Raw genomic sequence first — 25,443 nt, forward strand, 5'->3', positions numbered from 1 at the left:
ATTACAGCTCAGCTACAACTGAAATGGCCACAGGGTCCATAAAAGTATCGAAGTTTTGGTCCCCAAACTTGACCTTTGCTGAATTTGTCAGAAATGTCTCCTTTCTGCAAGGCTTGTGTCTACTGACAAAAGCAGAAGCATCTATCTCCAAGGTACCATGGTTACCAAAGCAGCCTTAGATACCGGGAACCAATTTGTTTCTTCCCCTCCCCCACTCCCAGTAAATCCTTCATTAATGTTGCTATGACATTTAAAGTTTAAAATGGTTTTATGACTTGAGATTAAAAAAGAATTGTCCCAATAAATTTCTTCTAACCGAGAGGATTCCTGGCGTTTTGATTAAGTAGTTCCTTGTGGTGATAAAGTTTTATCTCGAACAATGAAGGGGGAAAGCATTAATCACTTTAAAGTCACCGTTGGCTGGTCTCTGGAGCCAAGAGCAATTGCCTTTCCTAAGGGAATACTAAGGGGGACAAGGGGGGGGAACAGTTTAACAAACAAAAACAACAATAACAAAAACTCTACCAATCTTCAAATAAAGTTTGAGTTTCCAAGATAATTATTAAATGTAAGCCATCTCTAAAATGATATAGGACCAACAGAATCATGCCAGGCCATGACAGAGCTCCTCTTCCCCACTGCTCACCACTGAGAAAGCTGGCCACTGCTCCCTCCTGGTAGTGTTGTACCATAAATGAGATACAAATCCAGTCACGAGAAAACAAAGAAGCCACATTTCCAGAGGTTGAGTCTTTATTAAAAGGCTAGGGACTGCAGATAGACTCTTGTCTCAAAGATCTGCAACCAGCAAATATACTTAACACTGTTAGGAAACTGAGCCATGAGGGCTGGAGAGGAAAGAAAGAACAAAAACAATACCAACAAACCAATTCAGCTCCAATGGAAAACTGAAGTGGGATGCCATGATGACTGGAACAGAGCCAGGAGTCAGGACACAAGCAGACCAGAGATACTTGGCATGGCATAATGGTGCCTGAGGTAGTCTTGGCCTAAAGGGTGTGAGGGTTGGGGGCAGGGTCACAGGAAACTTGAGTCCCAGCACTGGACTGACAAGTTTAGTAACCTATCATCCAAGTCCCCGCCCCTGCCTCAGGCAGGCCCTCACCTGGGAGGCAGGGGCTTTACCTTCCCCACCATGAAGACAAGATGCCAGACCCTACCATCCACCATGTGGCCAAGATGGCGCCCGCCAGACCCAATCTTCCCCCAGGGTTTTATAATTGGGAAGTACTAGCACCCTCAGGTTCTTAACATTTAGTGGTTAGAGTCCACAGGCTATCCTACAAGAATCCAGGAATTCTGCACAAAGATCTGAGACACTGCTGTCTAAAACCAAACACTAGATAACACCAGGATTCTTCTCTATCGGTGTCCATTAGCTCCTCTATGGTCTTTATAAGTTCTCATCCCTGCTTGATGAACGGGAAGCCAAGATGGCAGAGTAGAAGCAAGTAGCACTTTTGAGGCTCACTGCAACTCTTGTTGTTGTTGTTTGGTTGGTTGGTTTTTTGTTGTTGTTAGTTGAGGGGCTTGAGCTCAAAGCCGAGGTGCTGTCTCTGAGCACTTTTACTCAAGGCTAGCACTCTACCACTTTGAGCCACAGTACCACTTCCAGCTTTCAGGTGACTAACTGGAAATAAGAGTTTCAAGTACTTTCTTGCCTGAGCTGGAAAGATCAAGCCATGATCTTCAGATCTCTGCCTCCTGTGTATCAAGGAATACAAATGTGACCAACTAGTGCCTGGCTCACTGCAACTCTTTTTTATTTATTTATTTTTATCGGTCGGTCATGGAGCTTGAACTGTGGGTCTGGGCACTGTCCCTCAGATCTTCAGCTCAAGGCAAGTGCTCTACCACTTGAGCCACAGCACCACTTCCAGTTTTCTGGTGATTAATTGGAGATAAGAGTCTCACAGACTTTCCTGCCTGGGCTGGCTTTGAACCGTGATTCTCAGATCTCAGCCTCCTGAATAGCTAGGATTACAGGCATGAGCCACCCATGCCCAACTTCATTGCAACTCTTAAGTGAAACAGTCAGAAAGCAATGGCTTCTCAGTGAGGAACACACTGAAGTTGGGTATTAGACACACAGTGACTGGGAGAAATGCAAAGACTTTGGCCATCAGAATAGAGGGCAAGAAAGAGCTCATCAGCCCTGAGCCTGCAGCGGCAAAGCAGAGGGAAAGGAATGCAAACTGGAGAAACAGCTGGGGCACAGAAAGGTAGTCAACTTCCCCATCTGGAAGCTGCAAGAGTACTGATGTTTGAAAAGAGCTGTGCACTCTCAACATAAAAAAAAAAAAATGTGTTGCTATGTTGTGGCTCAGTGGGGACCTGGGGGCACTGCACTGCAGCAAGCTCATTGAAAATGCATGCAGTGGGACTCAGGCAGGAGACCCAGAACAGAGTGGAGCTTGCTTTCCCTTTTAGATGGGCGACTTGTGCGGGACACTGAGTGGACAGGAGTGATTGCATGCTGGGGTTGGGCTTGATGGATGGTGGAAGATATGGTACCTGCTGGAACCCTTCCATCCTCTATATGGGCTTCAAGAGGTGCCAGGAACTCTGACCACAGTGTATCGCCACATTGGCCAGCCCAGGGGCCAAATGAAGCTAATTTATAAAATTCCAGTAAGCCCTAGCCCAAGGAACCAAGGGAAATTTGGTTTTGTTCCACACCACTAGCACTATGAAGGATAAAGGGTGAGTGAGCATTCCCCCCCTTTCCCCCCCCCCCCGCCTTTGCTCCATTGAAGGATGAAGTGCAGAAGACAACAAAGAGTAATGAGCCACAGGTAGGGAATTTCTACTAGGGCCAACATGCTGAGCAGGGTGGAGTTAATAAATTTTGTTCCTAAGTTTTCTTTAATTAAGATTTTATTTTGCATCTGCTATTTCATGTGGCTTTTTCCTTTACATTTACTCTTTTGATTATTCTTTTTTTTGTTAGTTCCTATCCATTAGTCATACTTTCATGCAAACTTTCTCTCTCTCTCTCTCTCATATACAATGATCTTCAGTTTCATCTGTTTCCTCGTCCACCCTTTTCACTTCTTGAATAATCTAATTTATTTTTTTGCTTCCTATCTCCCATTTCTTCACCCTTATTTTTCCTTATTTTTAAAACTTTTTGGTTTATATTAGCTCTTCCTCCACCATTGCTATGGTTGTTGTTAAAGATGCAGTTACAGTGATTGGCACTTCGTTATTCTTTATTTCTGTATTTGTTCGCTGTTACTTGGTTATTGTTACTGTTATTTGCTTTTCTCTTTCTATGCTGTGCTTGAGATAGGTGGATTGTGAGAGATGATCTGTCATTCACCTCCACTCCAGCTAAGAACAGAACACCTCATTCTATATAAAACACAAGCCAAGCCGGTGTCTTACACCTGTAATCCTACTCAGGAGGCTGAAATCTGAGGATAGCAGTTCAAAGCCAGCCCAGGGATGAAAGTCCATGAGACTCTTATCTCCAATAAACCACTAGAAAACCGGAAGTGGCGCTGTGGTTCAAGCAGTAGAGCACTCGCCTTGAGCCAAAGAGCACAAGGGCGCACCCAAGCCCAGAGTTCAAGCCCCATGACCGACAAACAAAAAACAAAAAACAATAACAGGCCAATACTGAAATTCAAGGACTACTTCAACAGAAAGAAGAGTACAAATTTAAAAACAACCAATGAAAAGGATCTAACTAGATGTGATGGGTGAATAGAGGTAACCTAAAGATTCACCCCACAGCAACATGGGCTATTTTTCTCCCAAATGACATGATTTTGTTCTTTCTTTTTGCTGAATAAACTTCATTATATCCATAAGCTTGCAACTTTGTGTCATTTAAGCTGTACAACAATCCTGATGTCGATATTTATATCACTCTTTTGTAGCTGAGAAAAAATGGGATTCAGAGAGCTTAAATAACTTACCCAAGAACACACAGAGCTTCAAAGTGCTTTCTCTAATAGACAGAGTTCTCTCATACTTTTGGACGGCAATGTATTAGTTAACTTTGGTTCTTGTACTCAAGTGGTTTACTCTGCAGTTTGAAACCCAAACCAGCTGAAAAATAACCCAGTGCTGATCTGTGTGTGGGGTTCAGAAGAAACTATGGCTAGAATAACCAAACAGCTTCAGGGAAGAGGTGAGACAGGCTGGGCTTGCAGGGATGAGTAGATTTCCAATCACAGGAAGCAGAAGGAATACACAGATCAGCCAAGGGGACAAAGGCCCACAGGTGGAATCAGCATGGATTCCCACAGCAAAAGAGTGGGATCAGGGCTGGGTGCAAACACCATCAAGGCTGGTTCTAATGAGCCTTTGGTATACGTGTTCCAGGTTACAGGATGTACGTGATTCAATCTAATAACAACAACTCAGTACATTTATGGATATCTTGACCTTTTCAAATTATTTCCTTTTTGGGGGGCCAGACCTAAGTCTTGAACTCAGAGCCTGGGTGCTCTCCCTTACCTTTACAAGTTGAGCCACAGCTCCACTTCCATCTTTTTGGTGGTTAATTGGAGATAAGAGTCTCAAGGGCTTTCCTGCCAGAGCTGGCTTTGAACCCTGGTTCTCAGATCCCAGTCTCCTGAGTAGCTAGGATTATAGGAGTGAGCCACTGGCACCTAGATAACATCTCATAGTCTTGCTTTTCCCCACCCACACTCTTCTTCATCACCTTCAGGAGTTTATGAATCCTTGGCAGCTTATCCTGGACTGCTTAAGGGACTGTCAATTCTGAATACACATCCCCCACCTCAACCAAGACCATGCTCTGTCAGTCCATAAGCATTCCCTTAAAGGTCTCATAATCAACAGCTCCATATAGGCCCTTCAGCAAACATACTTTGAACATACAGACAATGTATAACCTCCTTCATCCTACTTCCAATAATAAAATAACAGTGACAACAAATAACAGAAACTTGCTACCCCTGTACCTTACATGGATTATGCTACTAGGGCCTCACAAGAACCCCTTGAAGTAGTTACTATTATTCTGCCTACTTTACAGATGAACAAGATAGTGTCTCAGTCAAGACTGAAACCTGGGAGTTCATCTCCAAAGATCACACACTATCATCTACCCTCCACAGAGACTGGAAGTAAAATTCAAAATATCTGCTAGTGAGTAAGGTCTGCCAGATGCATCCCACCCCATACATCATGGCGATCTAGAACCCTGGATGTGCCTGAGCATCAAGCCACAAGTGAGTACCTGTCTGCACCTTCTGTCCCCACCTTCCATCCATACCCACCCCACTAGCAAGCCGCTGAGTTCCTTCTCAGGCTTTGGATTAGATCTGATTTATCACTCACTCTTTTTTTATTCATTCATTCATTAAAAAAAAACTTACAAATTCTTATTAAACACCTACTGTGCTCAAGGCCTTGTTGTAGCCTGTGGGATTACCACCCTTTAAAGTTGGATTCACCTTTGCATCCCAAGCACCTGTCTGCCCCAGCACCTTATCTCTAGGTCTCCAACATAGGTCAAGCTCAGTCCACAGTTCGTGGTTGCTTGCTTGACTTTGGTGAGTCTGGCCTTTTTCCTGAGTGTTCTTGGGAGCTTTTTTCAAGTCTTCTTTGCTTTAGTGGCTGTTGGATGAGTACCGAGAGCAGAGGGGTGATGATCCAGAGGTACTGGTGACTCTGATGAGGGCCCCTCACTTCGGAGACAGGAGGAACCAGGGGGTGTGAGATGAGACAGCAAATCCTTCAATTGTCTCACCAATAGCCCTTCTGAAGCCCTCATATAGATGGCACACTGCTGCACAGTTGTTTATACCCAGCCTACGTGATATGTCCGTATCTTCATATTGGGATGCCACGCATCACTTGGAAGCCAATCTTCTGTGATCTCTCCACGCACTAAGCCCACCAACTGCATGGCGCAGTTCACCGGCTCATTGGGAAACGAGCCCTTCAGGGACACGCTGGAGTTCCTGGGGTCAAAGTCACACACATGAAAGCAATTTGGAGGAAAACAGGAATTGTATTTGCCAGTGGAGAAGAAACAAGATTTAAACAAGATTTTTCATGATACACTTAATCATATTCCTCCCAGCTTCATATTATGTACACAGTGGGTGACCAATAAATTTTAGTGGACAAAAAATAGTAACTGAACTGCTGGAATGTTACCAAAGAGCAGCCCTTCAGGACCCGCCTTAATGAGCAGATAAAAGTGATATGCCCTCATCATTCCAAGCGCTGCTTCTTAATGCAATTACACATACCCCTGCCATTTTCTGGTGATACAATTAACACCTCTGATCATTTTCTTTTTCATTTAGAACCAATTCAAATTGCTTCTCAGGCTCCATTCAAATTGTGAATCAACAACCTTTTCCTTCTAAGCCAGGAAATTTAATACCCCGTCTTGTGTTCCAAGCTATTCTGCCGTCTCCTGACCACTAAGGCCAAGTGAGACTATGCAAAAGGATCCACAAAAGTCTCCGTGACCGACTGTCATGACCTCTGCAGATCCTTCCATCTACCCATCACCTCCTTCATGGTGATTCAGGCTATTCTTTTCCTCCCTGCTCAGAAGGTAAATACAGCCACAGTCTTACGTATCTTTGCCTGCATCCCCACCGCCACCCGTTAACCCATGCTCTCCATACCAATGCTGGGCTGCTCATTTTAATAGTAAGGCATGATCCTGTTAATCTTGTGATTAAAGCAGTGCATGAAGCTTCTCACTGTCAGGAGGATCAAGGCCCAGTACCCTAGCTCCTCAAGCCTCTCTATGGTCTGGCCTTGCCTCTTATCACATGGTATAGCACCCAGCCACAGTGGCCCTTGTTCTTCCCAAACACATGCTCCCATCCCCACCTCTGAAGCTCCGCACCTGCTGCTTCATCCCTGTCATTGTCACCCTCCTTTGTCTTCCAGGGCTGGTGGTGTCATAGGCAAATCTTCAAGTCCAGCCCTTTAGAATAGCCCCCAAAATGTTCCCTGGCTTCTCCAGAACAAGCCCATGACTCTTCTGCATTTTCTGCCATTTTATTCAAACTTCGAACATAGCGCTCCATCAGCTCTCACTCTGGTAAGTATTGGGCCAGGCATCGCATCATATCCAGGTGCTCTAACCTCAGCGTGTTACCTGGCACAGAGAAGATACTAAGAGAATGTCAACTGAACCAATAAGTTGAATTAGAGGGTAATTCAATCTGGTATGAATGAGGAGAAGATAATCTAATGGAATGAATCTACATTGACCTATAAGGAGGAAGATAAGGAGCTTTGGTGGGGAGAATATGCACAAACTGAACCCTTGGCAGGTGCCCTTCCTTCTGCCCTTCAACAAATGTTTCAAGGAAGCTATCGAGTACCAGGTGTTGCCCTACATGTTGGTGAGACAATAATGAATAAAACCATGCATGGACCATGTCTTAGTCAAGTTTGGGGATAAAGGCAATCAAATCACTTCACAAATAAATGAAAAGCTGTACTGAGGCCCCAAAGAGTAGAGCATACTGTTTAGAGAGATGAAAGAGAATTTGGCTTAGACATCAGAGAGGGCTTTCCTGAAGAAGTGACAAATACACTGGTTCCGAAGGGAGTCTATTAAGCAAGAAAGAGAGGGATCGCAGTCTAGGCAGAGGGAACGGAAAGTGTAAAAATGCACTAGATCAGGAAGAGAAAATGTACATTCACGAATCTGAAGAAACTCCGGCTCAAGTATAATAAATAACCAATGCATGTTGAGGCAGCAAAGTAAGAGGCCAGAATGAAAGGTTCACTCGACTCAGTAATTTTGCTCACTACCCTGGGATTTTTCCTTTCTGGTGCTACCATACACGAGACCCCACCAAAGCAGAGGCCTATGCTGACTCAAAACTGAGCTCAGGAGGATGCCTAAGCACCCATGAAAGGCAGAAAGGCATCAACAGGACTTTGATTTCCATGAGAAAAGAACAGAAGAGGCAATGGTGGATGTGACATATGGTGGGTGTTATCAGTTGCCCTTCCATATCCCCCACGGACTGGACAGTACCTTAGTGGCTATGAACTCAGCATAGAGTTGAACTGCCTGGGTGGACATGAGCTGTTCAGTCCTGGGCAGTTACTCAAACTCTTTGAGCTTCCTAGCTTTATTTTTATTTATTTATTTATTTATTTATTTATTTATTTATTTATTTATTTATTTATTTATTTTTGGCCAGTCCTGCTTGAACTCAGGGCCTGGGTGCTGTCCCTGAGCTTTTGAGCCACAGTGCCATTTCCGGCTTTTTCTGTGCATGTGGTCTGATGAATCGAACCCAGGGCTTCATGCATGCTAGGCCAGCACTCTACCACTGAGCCACCTTCCCAGCCCCAGCTTCCTAGCTTTAAATGCAATAATAATATTATCTTCCCACTTCAAAAGGTTGACTTGAAATAATATATAAAAGACACTGAGAATCATACCTGGAACTCAATAAGAATTCAATACACACTGGTGTATATCATCATCTTGGCAGTATATTAAAATGCTATGAAGGCTGAGGATATAGCTTGAGAGGTAGAATGGAAATGCTGTGTTCAGGTTATAAAATAGAAAGAAATTAAGATATCTACTTGTCACCAGGTCAATTGGATCACGATAATTGTATGAACAGGTCTATAACTTGTGTCATTAATGGGAGTATTGGTGCATATACAATGATTTCAGGCTAGAATGGAAAAAATTAATTAAAATGTATGATCCCCATGAAAAACTCATATTTCGAAATCACTGCAGTGAATAAGCATTATTGCTTTCTAGACTTAACAATAATGTTCTATGATTCAGCTTTTTTGTGCTTCAAAACTTTGCCCATTAGTTTTTTTTAAATTCCCATTCAAACCTTTGCTAAAAAAAAAGAAAGAAAGAAAAACAAAACATAGCAGGAAAGAAACAAGCCTATTTCCCTATACCTTGCTTGTTTCTATAAATCAAAGAACATAAGAGTAAAGAAGTTGGAAATGGATGGTCAAAGCTCCTAGTTCCACAAAGAAAATGAAGTTTACAGTAAGAAGAGATGATTTGCTCCAAATGATATAATGGTGGTGACTCTAAATAATTTTTGCTCTAGTACATAAAGAAATGCCCTAACTTCTACTCAGCATCACAGTAATTTTTTAACTTACCTTTAAGTAGCTGTACAAATGAGTTGCCATTTAACAAAGCAGTTTATGAATACAATATATCTTAATCAATGTCACTCCTTTCAACATTCCCACCCATCTCTCCCCTCCCCATGCCTTCTCTAGCTCTTCTTAATTTTGTAGGCTATACACACTGGATTCTCAGTTGCATTTCCCTCCTCTTCTCCTCATTTGTCTATCTCTTTCTCCTTGACTCCACTCCACCACTTCCTGGCGTGTTACAATGATTTAACCTCAGTGCTGTCACACAGTCTTGCCAGGTACGATCTATTTTTTTTGGTGGGGGGGTCTGGTCGTGGGGCCTGAACTCTGGGTCTGGGCGCTGTCCCTCAACTCTTCAGCTCAAGGCTAGCGCTCTACCACTTGAGCCACAGCGCCACTTCCGGCTTTTTTTCTTTTTGCTTATGTGGTGCTGAGGAATCAAACCCAGGGCCTCAGGCATGCAAGGCAAGCGCTCTACCACTGAGCCACCTTCCCAGCCCCAGCCAGGTACTATCTTAATGTCTGTCTTAATCTAAGAGTCAATAAAATGGGTAAGAGGGACCAACTCAGAGTAAATTGGACCTGAATTCAAATCCTCAGGCATATAGCCTTGTCCAATCTCATCTCAATGAACTGGAGCTTCTCACTTTAGAAAATGGCCAAGACCTTGTATTCTCCCTATTGGGTTCACAGGAAGATGTGGGGGATAATACCTATAAAGAACTTAAGAGAGGCTGGGAAGGTGGCTCAGTAGTAGAGCGCTTGCCTTGCATGCATGAGGCCCTCGGTTCAATTCCTCAGCACCACATAAGCAGAAAAAGCTGGAGTGGTGCTGCAGCTCAAGTAGTAGAGTGCTAGCCTTGAGCTGAAGAGCTGAGGGACAGCACCCAGCCAAGAGTTCAGGCCTCACGTCTGACAAAAAAAGAAAAAAATGAAGAACTTAAAAATAGTACCTAATGCTTGGTAAGTTCTTAGTGGGTGATTGCTATGGCTTTATTGTTGCTAAGTATTATCTCCAGATTATCAATTGTTTCTGCTTTTATTTAAAAGGCAATACTCATAACCAGCCAGGTGCTGGTGGCTCACCCTCTAATCCTAGCTACTCAGGGGGCTGAGATCAGAAGATTGGTTCAAAGCCAGCTCTGGCAGGAAAGTCCACAAAACTCTTACATCTAATTAACTACCAAAAAGCCAGAAGTAGATGTGTGGCTCAGGAGATAGTAAAAGGCCAACCCACAGCTTGAGGTCCTGCGTTCAAACCCAAGTACTAGGACATGGGCACATGCATGTGCATGCGTACACACAGACACAGAGGCAATACTAAAATAAATATATACAGAGAATTTATTTACATACATATACTGCACGTATATATGCATGCATGTACACATACATACTTATTACATATACTTGCATATGCATATGTATAAAGAAAAGTCACCTAGTTCTACTAGCAAAGAAAACCATATTGATATTTTGGTATTTTTTTCCCCAGTTATTTCCTTGAGCAACATTGTGTGCATGTTCACAGTTTGCTGCACTGTTGTAGTTATGCTAAATTGCAATTATCATTCTGATGATAAATGCTACCTGGGAGAGAGGCTGTTCTAGAAAATCTTTTATGATTGTAGGATTATTGCCTAAATTAGGAATAATGATCCCTACCAGCACTGTTTACTTTTAAGCTTTATACAAATGCCAACATGAAATTCTAAATCATTAGAACGACTGAGTCATCAGGGTAGTTTCAAGTGACCACTTTCTTCAGGATTTCAGTGATCAATGACATATTAAACCTGATGAAAGTCCCACAGATCAATCCAGTGATTGCACACTTCTTTATTATTTGATTTACAATTTTTATTTCAGTTTGACAACTTTTTCAATTAAAGTTTGCACAGTGCTATACTTCAGACCTTGGTGATATGGAAAGGCCTTACACAAGGAATTTTTCTCCACTGGAAAGAAGGGATGCACTCTCATGTCCAGGAGTATTTATTGTAAAGACCTTGGCAAAATTCTGAGTAGAAGAGCTTTGGGGGAACAGAAAGGAAATGGGACAGATGCTCTGTGTCCATTTACAGCCCCTCTGCTTCTCTCAGAACAAGTCTCCTCTTCCTCTCCCCTAATCAGCTTCCTCTGCCTCCTCCCGATTTCTGCCTCATCCAGAACGTTAGCTTTCATATCACCTGACTTACTCAAGATTGATAATACCTCCATCCCTGCAACCCTGAGCCACTGCACCTCCAGTCCTCAATACCAACTGTACCATGTTTCCTACTTTTCTACTCCCAAGTCCTTGAGGAAGAATCCAGCTTGCTCACACCATGTGTTTGATAGACCTTAAGTCACAGGTTTTGTTTGACAGCTGTCTGTCCATCCTCAGCCCAATCAGATGAGCTGGAGAAGGCAAAGCCACATGGCTGAGATACCTACTCTTCCGTTGGTCTTTTCCAGTGAGTATGATTCTATGAGAAGAGGGTTTGGCCAAAACTGGACCCCTAGCCCAATTCTAGACAAGTCTTTCTGCTGACTCACATATGAAGGCAATTTAACTGGACATAAAATCCATGAAGTACAATCGTTTCTTCTCATTTTCCAATAGATCTTGTTTCACTATCTTCTGATATCATGTGACCCAACTGCTGTCTGACTTTTTTTAAACTTCTTATCAATAACTCTGTTTTTCTATGTGAATCTGTAGACAGCTTGTCCCTTTGTTCACTGATTCAATGTAGAATGTCCTTCCAGGCGGCTCTATGTGTTTTGCCTCTGATCTCTGATATGGTTTTTAGACTTTGAAAACTTGGGCAAGGTTTTCATCTATTTTTATTTTCTTCTATTGCTTTTGCTCTCATTGTTTTGGCTTCAAGAACACTCATAATTATGTGGTAATCCCTGATATTTCTTATTTTATTTCTCTATTGTTTCCACAGTGTGGAAGAAGATCCAAGATTGTCTTCCCTGTGGAATTCATTATTTGGTTCTGATGTTTACACTCACTCAAGTGGATTTTCATTATGGAACTGAGTATAATTACTTTTCCTGAAATCATTCTCACTTCACTCAACTCCTTTTTCTTTCCTTATCCTTGGTTCAGGACCTGTTGCTCCTATTTCATATAGGCCACATCTTCTTGTATCACACTGAGAAGAATAAAGAATTTTTAAAATACTTTTCCTGGGCGCCGGTGGCTCACGCCTGTAATCCTAGCTACTCAGGAGGCTGAGATCTGAGGATCATGGTTCAAAGCCAGCCCAGGCCGGATGGCGCCCAAGCCCAGAGTTCAAGCCCCACGACAAAAAAAAAAAAAAAAAAAAAAAAAGCTTATTAATTTGGGGCTGGGAAGGTGGCTCAGTGGTAGAGTGCTTGCCTTGCATGCATGAGGCCCTGGGTTCAATTCCTCAGTACCACATAAGCAGAAAAAGCTGGAAGTGGTGCTGTGGCTCAAGTGGTAGAGCACTAGCCTTGAGCTGAAGAGCTGAGGGATAGCGCCCAGGCCCAGAGTTCAGGCACCATGACTGGCAAAAAAAAAAAATAAATAAAATAAAATACTTTTCATGTTTGATGGTTGTCCTAGGATTTGAACTCAGGGCCCTGAGGTTTCTAGACAGATACTCTATGATTTAAGCCACATCTCTAGCCTCTTTTTTTTTTTCGTTGACTGTTTTCAAGAATAGGGTCTTACTTTATACCTAGCCTGGGTAGTGATCTTCCTACTTCTGTTTCCCTGAGTTGCTGGAGATGACAGGTGTGTACCACTGGACCTAGTCATTGAGCTTCTCCTACAGCTGGATCAAAGGTGGGTACCACCAGGCCTAGCCACTGGTTGAGATAGAGTCTTAAAAACTTATTTTTTGCCTGGGCTTATAATGATTCTCCAATCTCTGCCTCCCAAGCAGCTAGGATTACAGGCATAAACTACCAGTGCCCAGCCCCTGGCACAGGGCCTTTCCTGTCTCCACTTTTCATCTCTAGCAGGTACTTTGTGGAAAACTGAACATGGAAACCCATCCTGGCAGTCCACATGTTCCCCCTTCCTGTCTGCTTCTCTCGTGATTACTGCAGCCTCCATATCGGTACAGGAAGAGGGATGATTCTGAAGTAAGGAAGGCTATGAAAATGGCACTAACGGGGAGGTCAACGCTGATTTCTGGTTGAAACAGGTCATGTGTCTCTGAGTTGGTGGGCAGGAACACAAGGGGTGGTGAAGGGACTTCATAAGACAGTTCTCACAGGTCACAGATTGCATTCTGCACACTAGTTTGAAAGGAATTCCACTGATTCTACAGTAGGCTAGTCCTACTTTTCAATGTTCATTTTGTTCATGTTTTTCAGTGCTTTGCAGGCATTATAGCTGGCAGTTAGGCACAATTTTATCAGAGGTCATAAACAGGTATCATCGAACTCATGACGCTCATAAGCCACCTTTTTTTTACAGCCTCTTTTATGTTTAGCTAAAAACCCTGAAATGGAAATTTACTCCACAGTAGTGGTTTTCAACCAAGAGAAGTATCATTTCCCCCCCTTCCTTACTTCCAGAGGCAACTGCCATGTCTACAGACATTTTTGGAAGCTACAACTGTAGGTGCTCCTACATTTGCTGGATAGAGGCTGCAGATGCTTAGCCGCATCTGAGCCTCTCCACAACAAAGATTTAACCCATACAAATGTCAAAAGTGTCAGTGCTCAGAAATGTGCTTCCTAGCGAAGGCCCATCATGGACAATTATTTGACAAGTATCTCCACTGTGCTCCTGATGGCCTACAGGAGTACCAGGAACTTTATCGGATGCACATTTACATCAACTTTCTGGTGATTCAAATACACAAACCCTTATTCAGCTATATAAGAAGGAGCAGCTTTGCCTCTTTTGTTTCTCGCCCCCAGCAGATGACACAGTAAGGAAAGAAACAATCACTAGTGGGGGGATGCTGAAAAGCTCCCAGGCCACTCATAGGAAAGGGATGCTGAATCCAACATGCCTGCGAAGTCCACAAATGAAAATAGCGAGCAGGTGGGCTCTCTAGTGGGAAAGAGAAGGAAGTAGCTGCATTCTAGCTGATCAACTCAGCAGCACTGAAAGAACACATGCTCTGAAACTCAGCCTCTAAATACCAGGAGCACTGTGAATCATCAAAAAGACAATAAAAACAGAAGTCCAGGAGTGTGGGTTGGATGGGTGAGGGATGCTGAGGGTCTGTGTGCTAACTGAGCTGAATGTATACAAACATTCAATAACATTCATATCAATTACTTACATATTTTACAATAGTAGCTTCCACGAGAGAGGGCTTACTAAAGTTCTAAAAGTAGTTCTTCCAGTTACAAAGAAGACATTTTTAGCCATAATCTTAGCTTCTCACGAAGCTGAGATCTGAGGATGGCAGTTCAAAGTCAGCCCAAGCAGGAAACTCTGAGAGAGTCCTATCTCCAAATTAACCACCAGAAAGCTGGAAGTAGAGCTGTGGCTCCAAGTGTAGAACACTATCCTTGAGTGAAAAGGCTAAAGGACAGCATCTAGGCCCTGAGATCAAGCCCTAGTACAAACACACACACAAAAATAAGATTTTTACAAAGAACCCTACCACCACCACACACACATGTTAAGTCAGCTGTAATAATTGGCCATTGGAAGACTGGTGGCCAGTAGCAGCCCTGGCAAGACTTGACATGCATACCCTCCAGTCCCCATAGAAGCAGCTTTCTCAGGGAAGCTAGCTGTTAGCTGAGTAATTGCTGGAATTAACTTTAATCCAAGCTTCTCTTCAGACTCTGTAATTCAAAGCACAGGGGGTCATGCTGTTGGTTATCAGCCTTGGAGTATATTTATATAATCTGTATTATTCGTTTGGTATGTTATTCGTGTTTATTGGTATACTACTCAAAAACATTCTCCTCCCTGACCATATTTTCATCCGAAACTTTTGCTGTATTTCCCACACACACACACATACACACAGAGGCAAGGAAGATTGTCCCTCACAACAGCTTGTTATAAAAGGCCAGCCCAGCCCGGTTACTGGTGGCTCATGACTATAATTCTAGTTACTCAGGAGGCTGAGCTTTGAGGATCACAGTTCGAAGTTAGCCCCCAAGGAAGTCTCCATGAGACTCTTTACTCCAATTAACCGCTCAAAAACCAGAAGTGAAGCTGTGGCTGAAAGTGATAGAGCACTACCCTTGAACGAAAATGCTCAGGGACAGTGTCCAGGCCCTGAGTTCAAGCCCCACAACTGACCAAAAAAAAAGGCCAGCCCACATCTGACTGACATTCCTCTCTCACCCATTCTTTCTCCTCCAACCTCAGGGATTCAGGCCAATGTCCCAAGAATAATCAACCATGAAAACAGAATATTTAAAATATATCTATATGTATCTCTGGCATACTTGAAAACAGAGTATGTTTTGGTAGTATGAGAAACTGAAGTAATATATTTTAATTTTAGAAGTTTGGGAATAAAAAGAGGAAGAGGGAGAGAGAATGCAATCATAATAATCAATGCATGTCCTAAGAAACTAGAAAAACTGAAGGGAGGGGTTAGGCTGGAGGGACGAGGGAAAATGATGGATGGGTTGAACAAAGCTATTTTGGATGTTATGGGGTTTTCAAACACAAAAAGAAGAAGAGAGTCCTCTCCAAGGTGCTCATAAATCTAGGAAGAGAAAATGACCTGGCCAATATATTAAAAAAAAAAAAAAAGAGCAGCAGAATGTCAAGAAAATTAATAGTCCGGATTTGGGTTCAGCAAATTGAATGTAAACTGAACACCCATCATTCAATTAATAAAATACTGTCTATAAGACGCCATTCTCTCCTCCACATTCCCCAGGAGGCCTCCCGCTTCCTTTGTGTCCCACAGTGGTTCTGGAAGGTTGGGCTTTGGCCATTCTAACTGGTTTCATCTTTCAGATTAGTCAGCAAGTGTTTGTCTTTCCTCTGTAACTGGAAAACAAGCCACTCAGGAGTTGCTCGATCCTCTGCCCCATCATTGGCCATGATGACATGAGATTCATTGTCCCAACATATGGCAGTTAGGGAAACTGGGGTGTGAATCCTGGGGAACGCCACAGTTCCTGGCTTTCCCAAGTGCTGACGGGAACCTGTCCACTTCAGTCAAGTCACAGACCTGACACCGACAGTCATAAAAGCTGCAGGCTTTTGAAATCCTAAAGTGTTTTACCAGCGAGTAACTGATGTTACTAATAACTGCCTAGAAACAGGAAATACTAGCCAAGACCACAAAATAAATGCAAAATCTGGGACTTAGAACCTTGGACCCCTGAAGTACCAGATGACAATGAAAATGTTACAGAATTCAGAGATAAAACGAGGCAGAGGATGACAATATGTATTTGCATCTCATTCCAATAGAATCATTTGCCTGTGTAATCCGATGCACTTCCTCAGCTAAACGCTTTGCAGCTCATTATTTTGCTTTAAAAAATGATTAAAAGGTTCAGAAATAATTATCTATTTTAATTTCCAAAATGGATTTCACTGCAATAGACTGAGTGTATTAATAGATGCATACAAATGGAACTCTATGAAAAACAGATTGTCTGCAAGTAACCTTTCAATTAGAAACAGACACTGTGGGCTCTCAGATTCTAAAGAGTTTCATTTTAAATGGCGTGGGCACAAGTGAAATCAGGGCTAATTGCTCTCTCTGTCTATTCTGGATGTGTTATGAAGGGCCAACCATCCCCTGGGCTGGTAAGCAGTCCCAGTGCACCTTGTGCTCCTGCCCAGCCCATGTCATTAGAGACCAACCTGGCCCTGACACTGTAGGCCACGTAAACACTTCACCCCAGATTCAAATTCAACCAACATGGACAGAGGGACTATTAAGTGTAAGGGGTATTTTATGTGGATTTTCTCTCCTTGTCTTTAAAACAGATGGTACTACAGACTGATGGATGACAGATCAACAACAAAAGCCATCCATTAGGGCACTAAGTCTTTCACATACATTGCATGCATTATATCATATGCTCGAGGAGCTGTGTGGCAGATTGAGGATTCAAATGCCTGTGGTTTGATTCCATAGCCTTGGACTTCTACTTGGGAGGCTTTTCCACTCCCAGTGGCCTATGTGGATGAGAGCTTCCACACTTTGGCTGGGAAACCCCTTGTCTTAATGGTGGGGACCCTTTCAGGTCCACAGTCACTATATTTACAGGCTAAAGGATCTCCCATTGTTGGGGATTTCCAAGTACTTTGAAATACAGACTTTCACTATAACACACACGTCACCATTGTCATTGTCACTGGGAAATTGCTGTCTTCTGTAAAACAGAAGTTTTATCCATTTAAATGATTTTTGGTTTTGTGGGTTTGTTTGGGGTTTTTTTTTGTCAATCCTGGGGCTTGAACTCTGGGCCTAGGCACTGTCCCTGAATTCCTTTTCACTCAAGGCTAGCACTTTACCACTTAAGCCATAGCATGACTTCTAGCTTTTTCTGTGATTGAAGCACAGACTTTTCTGCCCAGGCTAGCTTCAAACACAATCCACAGATCTCAGCCTCCTCTGTCGCTAGGATTACAGGTGTGAGCCACCAGACTCCAGGTGAGAGTCTCTGAGCCCAAAATTCACTAACATCTAGCTAGTTGTAAACGTATAACTCCTTTTGTAGGGGCTCAGTCTGGGCACATGCTCTGTCTCAGAAGCAGAGAGAGCACAATTCCGCTACACCCTTGTGTGGGGACAACAGAAAGCCAGGTTTCTGAGCCTTCCAACTCAGTCTAAACTCCAGCCTAGACAGTCAGCAAGTGTCTCTCCATCTCCATTTGCTCCCTCTTCAGAAATCTGTATCATACACCTAGTTCCCTTTTGCTTCCTTTACCTTTTAAGGAAGATGCTGGCACTTAATTAAAATTTCTTATGAATGGGCTGGGAAGGTGGCTCAGTGGTAGAGCGCTTGCCTTGCATGCCTAAGGCCCTGGGTTTGATTCCTCAGCACCACATAAGCAAAAAGAAAAAAAAAGCCGGAAGTGGCGCTGTGGCTCAAGTGGTAGAGTGCTAGCCTTGAGGTGAAGAGCTGAAGGACAGCGCTCAGGCCCAGAGTTCAGGCCCCACGACCAGACCCACCAAAATTTCTTATGAATGTAACAAGACTTTCCATAAATTTCATAATGTCATTAGGATTGTTCATTTTGCTTAGTACTTGACAAAGCCGCATAGGTTTTAAGTGACTGACCCACTTTAAGGTTTTTGTTTGTTCTTTTTATTTACATTCTGGGGGATTTTGTGGGTGAGGTTTAAATAACTCAGTTTTCCAAGTTTGTGTATGCTGGGGTACAGCAGAAACATGTGAACTGACAGCACAACTCAAGAACTAAACTTTGGCATACACCAGTAATACTGGCTCCTCAGGAAACTGAGATCTGAGGAACGTGGTTTGAATTCAGCCCAAGCAGGAAGTCCATGAAACTCTATCTCCAATTAACTACCAAAAAGCCAGAAAATGGAGCTGTGATTCAAGTGGTAGCCTTGGGCTTTATAAAAGCTCAGGGACAATGCCCAAGTCCAGAGTTCCAGCCCTAGGACCAGCAAAAGAAAAGAAAAAAAAAGACTAAACTTCATTCAACCATATGATTTAAGTGGTCCCTCTTCAAAATCAAGTTGCTATGAGATCAGAATAATTTACTACTGACCTGTTAAATTGAAACCACTTTGTACAACTACTTAAGAGATAATAAATAAATAAATCAAGCGATTTACTGCCTCATCTATATTTATTTACATATTCTGATATTTAATGAGAGTTTTTCATTTCAAGAAGGTTCTAGACAATTTATGAAAGAAAAAGAAAAAGGACTTTATTAAAGGATGCTAGCTAGTCAGTCTAGAACACAATTATTTGGCTCGAGTAGATTCAACGGTGAGTATCCTTCTCAGGAACACCTGGGCTCACACTGCAGAGCCCCTCCCCTTGCTTCCCCCAGACAGGAAGCCCCCGTAAGCAGGAAGCCCCCTTGTCCTTTGGAGAATTTGAGGAAAGCTCCACTATGGTATAGGCATGATTGCTTATATCACTGGCCACTGATGATGGACCAAACCTTCATCCCTTCACCCTGACCTGGCTGGGGAAGGGGGATGACAGAGTAAGTAAGGCTGTAAGCTCCAAACCTCTATTCACCCGGTTAATTCCTGGTAATGGTAACCTACCACCATCTTGTCTCAGATGTTAGAGGAATGGCTCAAGTGGTAAAGCACTTGCCTATCAAGTTCAAGATCCTGAATTAAAACCCCAGAACCACCAAAAAAAATTTTTTTTCCTCTATTAGAATAAAAGCTATTCCTACTCCCCAGGACATGCCAAGGGATTTAGGAACTCTGCACTCCTAACTCTCAGAGGATTACAAAGGAGATCTCTGTCAGAAACGGGGTCAGTGAGCAAACAACAGCACAAAAGGTTCCATTTGTGGCCCTATTTTAAAAGTTGTTCTGTGCTAGGAACCAGAAAGCACAACTCAAATACTTATTTCATATTCTGTCACAATACCCTGGCGGTTTACTAAATTTTGATTGAGTTAAACTGAAATCACCACAAGGAATGAATAGCTTGTGTGTTGGCTAGCACAGATCTCAACAACAGAAGCTGCAAACTAATATTAGAAACACCAGTGCTGCTCACCAGAGACTGCTGAGCTTGGAAAGGACCTTAGAATGTATCTGGCAGAATTCATTCTGAAGAAAACTCAGGTCCAAATAAGAAAAGTGACTTGCACAAAAATCCCTGCAATGAGACAGAAGTCAGGCAGACTAAAGCCTTGGTTTTCTGTATCTGTTCCAGTGCCCTTTCCTAGGAAGATTCTGGTACTGATGGGGGAAAAAAAGCTGCAGTTGTGTTCAATTCTGGGTGTGTGGAATCCATGTAGCTCAAGAGGCCAGCAAAGGCAACCACAGATCATGTACACACCCTGCTGAGCTTGGCTTCTCCAGCGCCCTGATGGGGCAAGTCACTCACTGTCTGTATACTGCAACACACTCTGGGTAGTTTATTACTCCAAGTGTTTCCACAGCTCCATGAGCTCCTCAAGGCCAAGCAAGGAGATGGTACAGACAGAGGGTGCTAACAGTCACTAGTCTTGGAGCAAATGGATCCCAGTCATCAGGGTGGTGCAGAGGACTATACTCCAGCACCTCTGCCTATGAAAGCTGGGTGTCACTGCTTCATGCTTAGTAGAATACACTCCAGGTCCCACCTAACCCCTGCAAGTCACTCTACTCACAATCTAAGTAAGCTGTAGTGGTCTCTGAGATCCCTGCTACAGAGAAACGAAAGCTGAGCCTGGCTTCTATCCTGTCCTGAGAGTGATGAGAAAGAAAGAGTGACTGATATATTCAAGAAGGTAGCAAGGCCAACACTGAACAAATGCCTTGTCAAGTACAGAAGCCAAATGCACTGGTTAAGGACCGTGGATCTTTAAGCTCATTTTGCTAAGGAGCACCAGAGCTCACCCACAGCTCTTTACCTTTAAAACTATATGTACGTCGCAAACATCTTGCTTAGGTTACCAGAGAATCTTCTTAATTTTACCTTAAAAATATATTTACTCATAGGAACATCAGTAGTGGTACAAGTTATGTGTGGTAGAAACTGAACTACTGATTTTAACTCCTAGAGCATGAAAGCTTTCTTGGAGTTGGGGATTTTATTTTCATCTGGATCTTCCAAATAACAGAATCAAATATCACAAAGCCACAAAGATGAGTAATTGTTTAATCTTCCAGAGAAGCTGGGAGAAAGGTGACTCCGGGTTCTCTTTTGGACACCATGGTGGCCTCCGCTGTCACTTAATACTATTCTCCCAGCTGAGGAACGAGGAAGAGTGTGGTACAGCAACCCACCATCCACCTTAAAATGTATGGAACTATAACCAGGCACAGTGGCAGGCTCCTTTAGTCCCAGCCACTCAGAAGGCTAAAGGAGGAAGGGTAGTTGAGCCCAGGGATTTAGAATCAACCTGGACAATATAGTGTGATCTTATCTCTTAAAAAAAAATACAAAATCAAAAGGCAGTGAAGTAGCACCTGGCTGTAATTCTGGGCAAGAGAAAAGCACAAGAAGCAAACATTTTAATACTAATCATTTTTATTTTCTTGCCAAAGTGAAATTAAGCTAAAATTTTAAAAGCCTGTTTTTTTTAAAATATTGTAAACAAAGTTATTTTAGTTCTATAACCTCTTTCAAGTTAGTCAGTTTTCCCTTCTCCATTTCTGTTTTTCAATGGTCGTAGGATTTGAATTGAGATCCTCGCATCTGCTAGGCAGGCATTTTTACCATTTTACCCAGCCCTGAGTATATTTTGCTGATTAATTTTCTAGATTGGTCTCATTTCCTGCCTCCTGTGTCAGACAGGATAACAGGCAGGTACTGCTGTGTCCAGCTATCTGGCCTTTCAAGCCTCCCGATCGCAGCCTCTCAGGATTACAGGTGTGTGCCACTAGCGCCCAGCTCCTTGTTATACTGTAGTGACACACGAAGAGAATTCCAGCCAATAGTCTTCCTCCGAGGTCAACCTCAGGTGACTGGGCAGTTCCTACTTTCTGGATATCTTTCCTTTGATTTTTATAAGATTAGAAGGATGGAGTTCGCCAAGTTTTCCCACAGTCATCATAAAACACCCATACCCTGAATGCTCACATTTCATTCAGTGTGACAGCTCCTTCCTGCCCCCAGAGCTCAGTGGGGGACTGCAAGAACCCAGATACTCTTCTCTCCACGCAGCTGCCCCCAGCTCGGATGGGCTTGAAATCTCCTATCAGCCCAGAAAAGTTACTTCCACGCACCGACAGGGACCAGAGTAAATCTGTGAGTTCTGCACTTTCATGGAAGCATTTCTAGAGTATGACAACCCAAAGAACACCTTAAGAGCTTGCTGGAGTCAGTAAACCTAGTTAGTCTAGAAACAAAAACAAACAAAATGATGCCAAATGCTTCCACGTTTCCTCTTTTACCAGGGGAAATTTATTTTCTTTCCTTAAAAAGATTCCTTGTGGGGGTGGGGTGTTCTTGCTTTTTGGGTTTTTGGTTGCTCTGTTTTGTTTGGTTTTGTCTTTTTAGTGGGGGCAAAGGGAACGCAGAAAGGGAGAGAGGAAGGGTAAAAAAAATGCAGTCATGCTACTCAGTATACACTATGTGGAAAAAGCAATATGTAACTTTTGGGCAGGGATGGAAAGGGGAAGCTGGGGTAGGGGGGGTCGGGGGGAGAAACAAAGGAAAGGGTGACACTGTCCAAGACAAAAAAATACATCATTGCCTGACTTAGGAGATGGTAACCCCTCTGCATAGCACCTTAATAGTAACAATAAAACTATACTTTTTAAAAAGACTTCCTTGCTCTTCTGGCCCCTGAAGCTTTCCCCCGTGGCTGTCACTGTAGGCAAATGGCTGCAGTCAACTCTGCATCTCCACACTGGCCTGAAACTGCTTTCTCTCCTCCTAAAGGATACTTTATGCTGACTGGTGGTCAGATGACAAGGGCTTCTCACATTGAAAAGGAAAAAAAAATGATAACCGCTTAACCCAATCGCTCTATCGGCTGTTTCATCTTCCTTCCTTTTCAGAGTTTCATTGAAGAAGTGCTATTGTCATTTCCTTGTCCCCCACTCCACTGCACCCCATGCCCTTCAATCTGGCCTCAGAGTCATCATTTCTGTGAAGCTTTTCTTGTCAAGGGACCCAATCATAAATGGTGGTTGGCCCCAACAACTTGACCTCCCAAACTGTGAGGGGGAAAAAACCTGTTTTCTAAAGAGAGTTGCAAATAAAGCAAGATCCTGCCTCCCCGCAGTTCATGCTGGGCCCACCTCACCCCCTCTCTACCCTCACACCCTGCTCCTAAGCTGGGAAGCAGAATGAGAAAGTGACTCCTAGCGTAGTTACGTTGTTTAATTGGAGGAACTGAGGATGCTGTCATGTGATGGGGGATAAAGAGTCTGAGGACGTCCACAAGGAGAGACTGACTTCTCACTTCCAAATGGACAAACAACACATGGTGATTTGCTCTGTCCTCCCAGAGTCAGAAAAAGAAAATCTCCAGGGATTTACAAGGACAGAAAGAAGTCCCCTAGACCCAATCCTACCCCAAGTTCTGTTTGCTTCATACAACAGTGATGATGATAACTCGCTAGAGCATCTTCTAGGATCTGCCCCAAAAGGCCTCCCACCTAGGCAAAGGGGTCCCAACATCAGCTACATAGGAACTATGTATCCACTCCCTCTCCTTCCTCCAGGCCAAGTAGAGGAGACAAGGAAAGGGAGACAGGAATCCCACAGGCAGACACACCACTCAATCAAGACACAGTCTGCCAAGGGATAAGCTCAGGCAAAGCTCTAAATCAATCACTTGTTTTTACAAATGACAGCATTCTGGACATCATCAAGTAAATGGTACAACATAGGATTCATAATTGCTGAAATAAATGACTGAGCACCATCTTCTCAATCTGACATACTCTCATCTTTCATTCATTCACTCCTACCACAAATGCTTACCAAAGGTTGATTCCACACGTTTCTAAATTTAATCACTAGTAGGTAACTAAGCTTTGATCCTTGCCCTAAAGTTACTAGGGAAAGTAAGGAAAGAATAGACGTGTATCTATCATAAGGCATTATGTGAATAGTTCTATAACAGGAGTATAAAGTACCAAAGGTATCAGGTCAAAAATCTAAACTATTCCATGAAGTACTTTCAGATAGCTTTCGCTGATCCATTTAGATAGGGCTTTCTCATGCTTGCCTTTCCGGTGAGTGAGACCCTTCATATCTCCTGCTTAAATACATTCCAAAGGGGTAGCTAGGGATGAGGCCTGGGAGAAGACAACAAGATACTCATGGCCTCGTTTGGAAAGTTGTGATGGGCAATCCAGCAGAGATGATAAGTAGAGATTAAATAAATTATGGACATTTCCCCTCAAATAGGATCTTACCCGTAAGGAACAAGATGGCCATGTCTTGTGGGGAACTGAATGGCCCTAATAGCTATGTAAAACCTATGATTAATCTACAGATTTTAGCCAACTATTAGAATTAATTAGCATTTAGTTACACATTAGCAGAAGGCAACTAATTCCACATGCTTCCTGGTTTCCTTACAAACTTTGCAATGAATCCATGCCTCACTTACATAATTTGACAGGAATTTTAATAAAAATCTCTATCATTATTAGAGCAATACATAATGAATATGAAAAATTCAGAAAGCATAGCAAAGTTGATTTTTTAAGTTCATTTATATCCTGATAAATACTTAATATTCTGGCATATTTCCATGTAATTTCTGTTTGATTTAGTAATGATTTGAAATTAATATACCCCATAAGCCAACTGACTTTAAAAAAATCACCAGTAAATTAGAATCTAAATTGCCAACTATAATCTCTTTCAATTATGAACACGTTTTTATCTTTTTTTTTTTTTTTTTTGGGTCCGGTCATGGGGCCTGAACTCTGGGCCTGGGCGCTGTCCCTCAGCTCTTCAGCTCAAGGCTAGCGCTCTACCACTTGAGCCACAGCGCCACTTCCAGCTTTTTTCTTTTTGCTTATGTGGTGCTGAGGAATCGAACCCAGGGCCTCATGCATGCAAGGCAAATGCTCTACCACTGAGCCACTTTCCCAGCCTGACGTTTTTATCTTTTTTTTAAGTTTTTATCTTCATGATTGTAAATGAAGCAATGGATTCCATTTTAAAAAGGTTAAATTCAGTGGAGGAAAATGGCTTACTGGGTCATTTTATGATTGAATAGAAGTCAGCAGTACTCACTTTCCTACTTATCTTTCCATTGTCCTACTATCAGGAATTAAGATTTTGTTGAACCCTCCCTTAAGATATAAACTCCTTTAAATATAGATTTCCTTGGTCATATAAGCAAGCATGTGTAATTGTAGTAAACACACACATGCATGCATATACACACAAAACTTTGTGAGCAATATTTTTTGACAAACATACAATTACTATCTTTTATCAAGATACATAACAATGATTTATTTTCCTTTGCATTCTTCCATAACAGACATGCTTTTCAATGATATCTACAACAAAAAGTATTGACTTACCTGATTAAGAAATTATGTAGTCCAACATCAAAATGCCTGTTCAAAGGAGACAAAAAAGCCTATGAATAAAACATATTTACAGTAATAAAGGACTTGTACATATAATTTATATCATGAAAAATAGATTTTCTATGACAGCTGTCCTCAAGGTATGGTGCAGAAGTAGCAGCAATGGCATTATTGCTGGAAATACAAGTGTTCAGGTCTCTACCTCAGGCAAATGCATTCAGAAGTC

At 42.6% G+C, this 25,443-nt stretch overlaps 1 protein-coding gene across 1 annotated transcript in view; it reads right to left on the reverse strand.

The window, feature by feature from the left end:
- The window catches only part of Hhat (hedgehog acyltransferase), a 233,025-nt gene that overhangs the window by 99,002 nt on the left and 108,580 nt on the right, over positions 1-25,443 (reverse strand). The window contains exon 9 of the mRNA XM_070041440.1: positions 25,209-25,244. Within this exon, the coding sequence (XP_069897541.1) occupies positions 25,209-25,244 (36 nt within the window). The remainder of the gene's footprint in view (positions 1-25,208; positions 25,245-25,443) is intronic.

The sequence above is a fragment of the Dipodomys merriami genome, unplaced genomic scaffold (genome assembly GCF_024711535.1).
Source record: "Dipodomys merriami isolate MVZ:Mamm:240054 unplaced genomic scaffold, mDipMer1.0.p SCAF_31, whole genome shotgun sequence".
In the NCBI taxonomy this organism is placed as follows: domain Eukaryota; kingdom Metazoa; phylum Chordata; class Mammalia; order Rodentia; family Heteromyidae; genus Dipodomys; species Dipodomys merriami.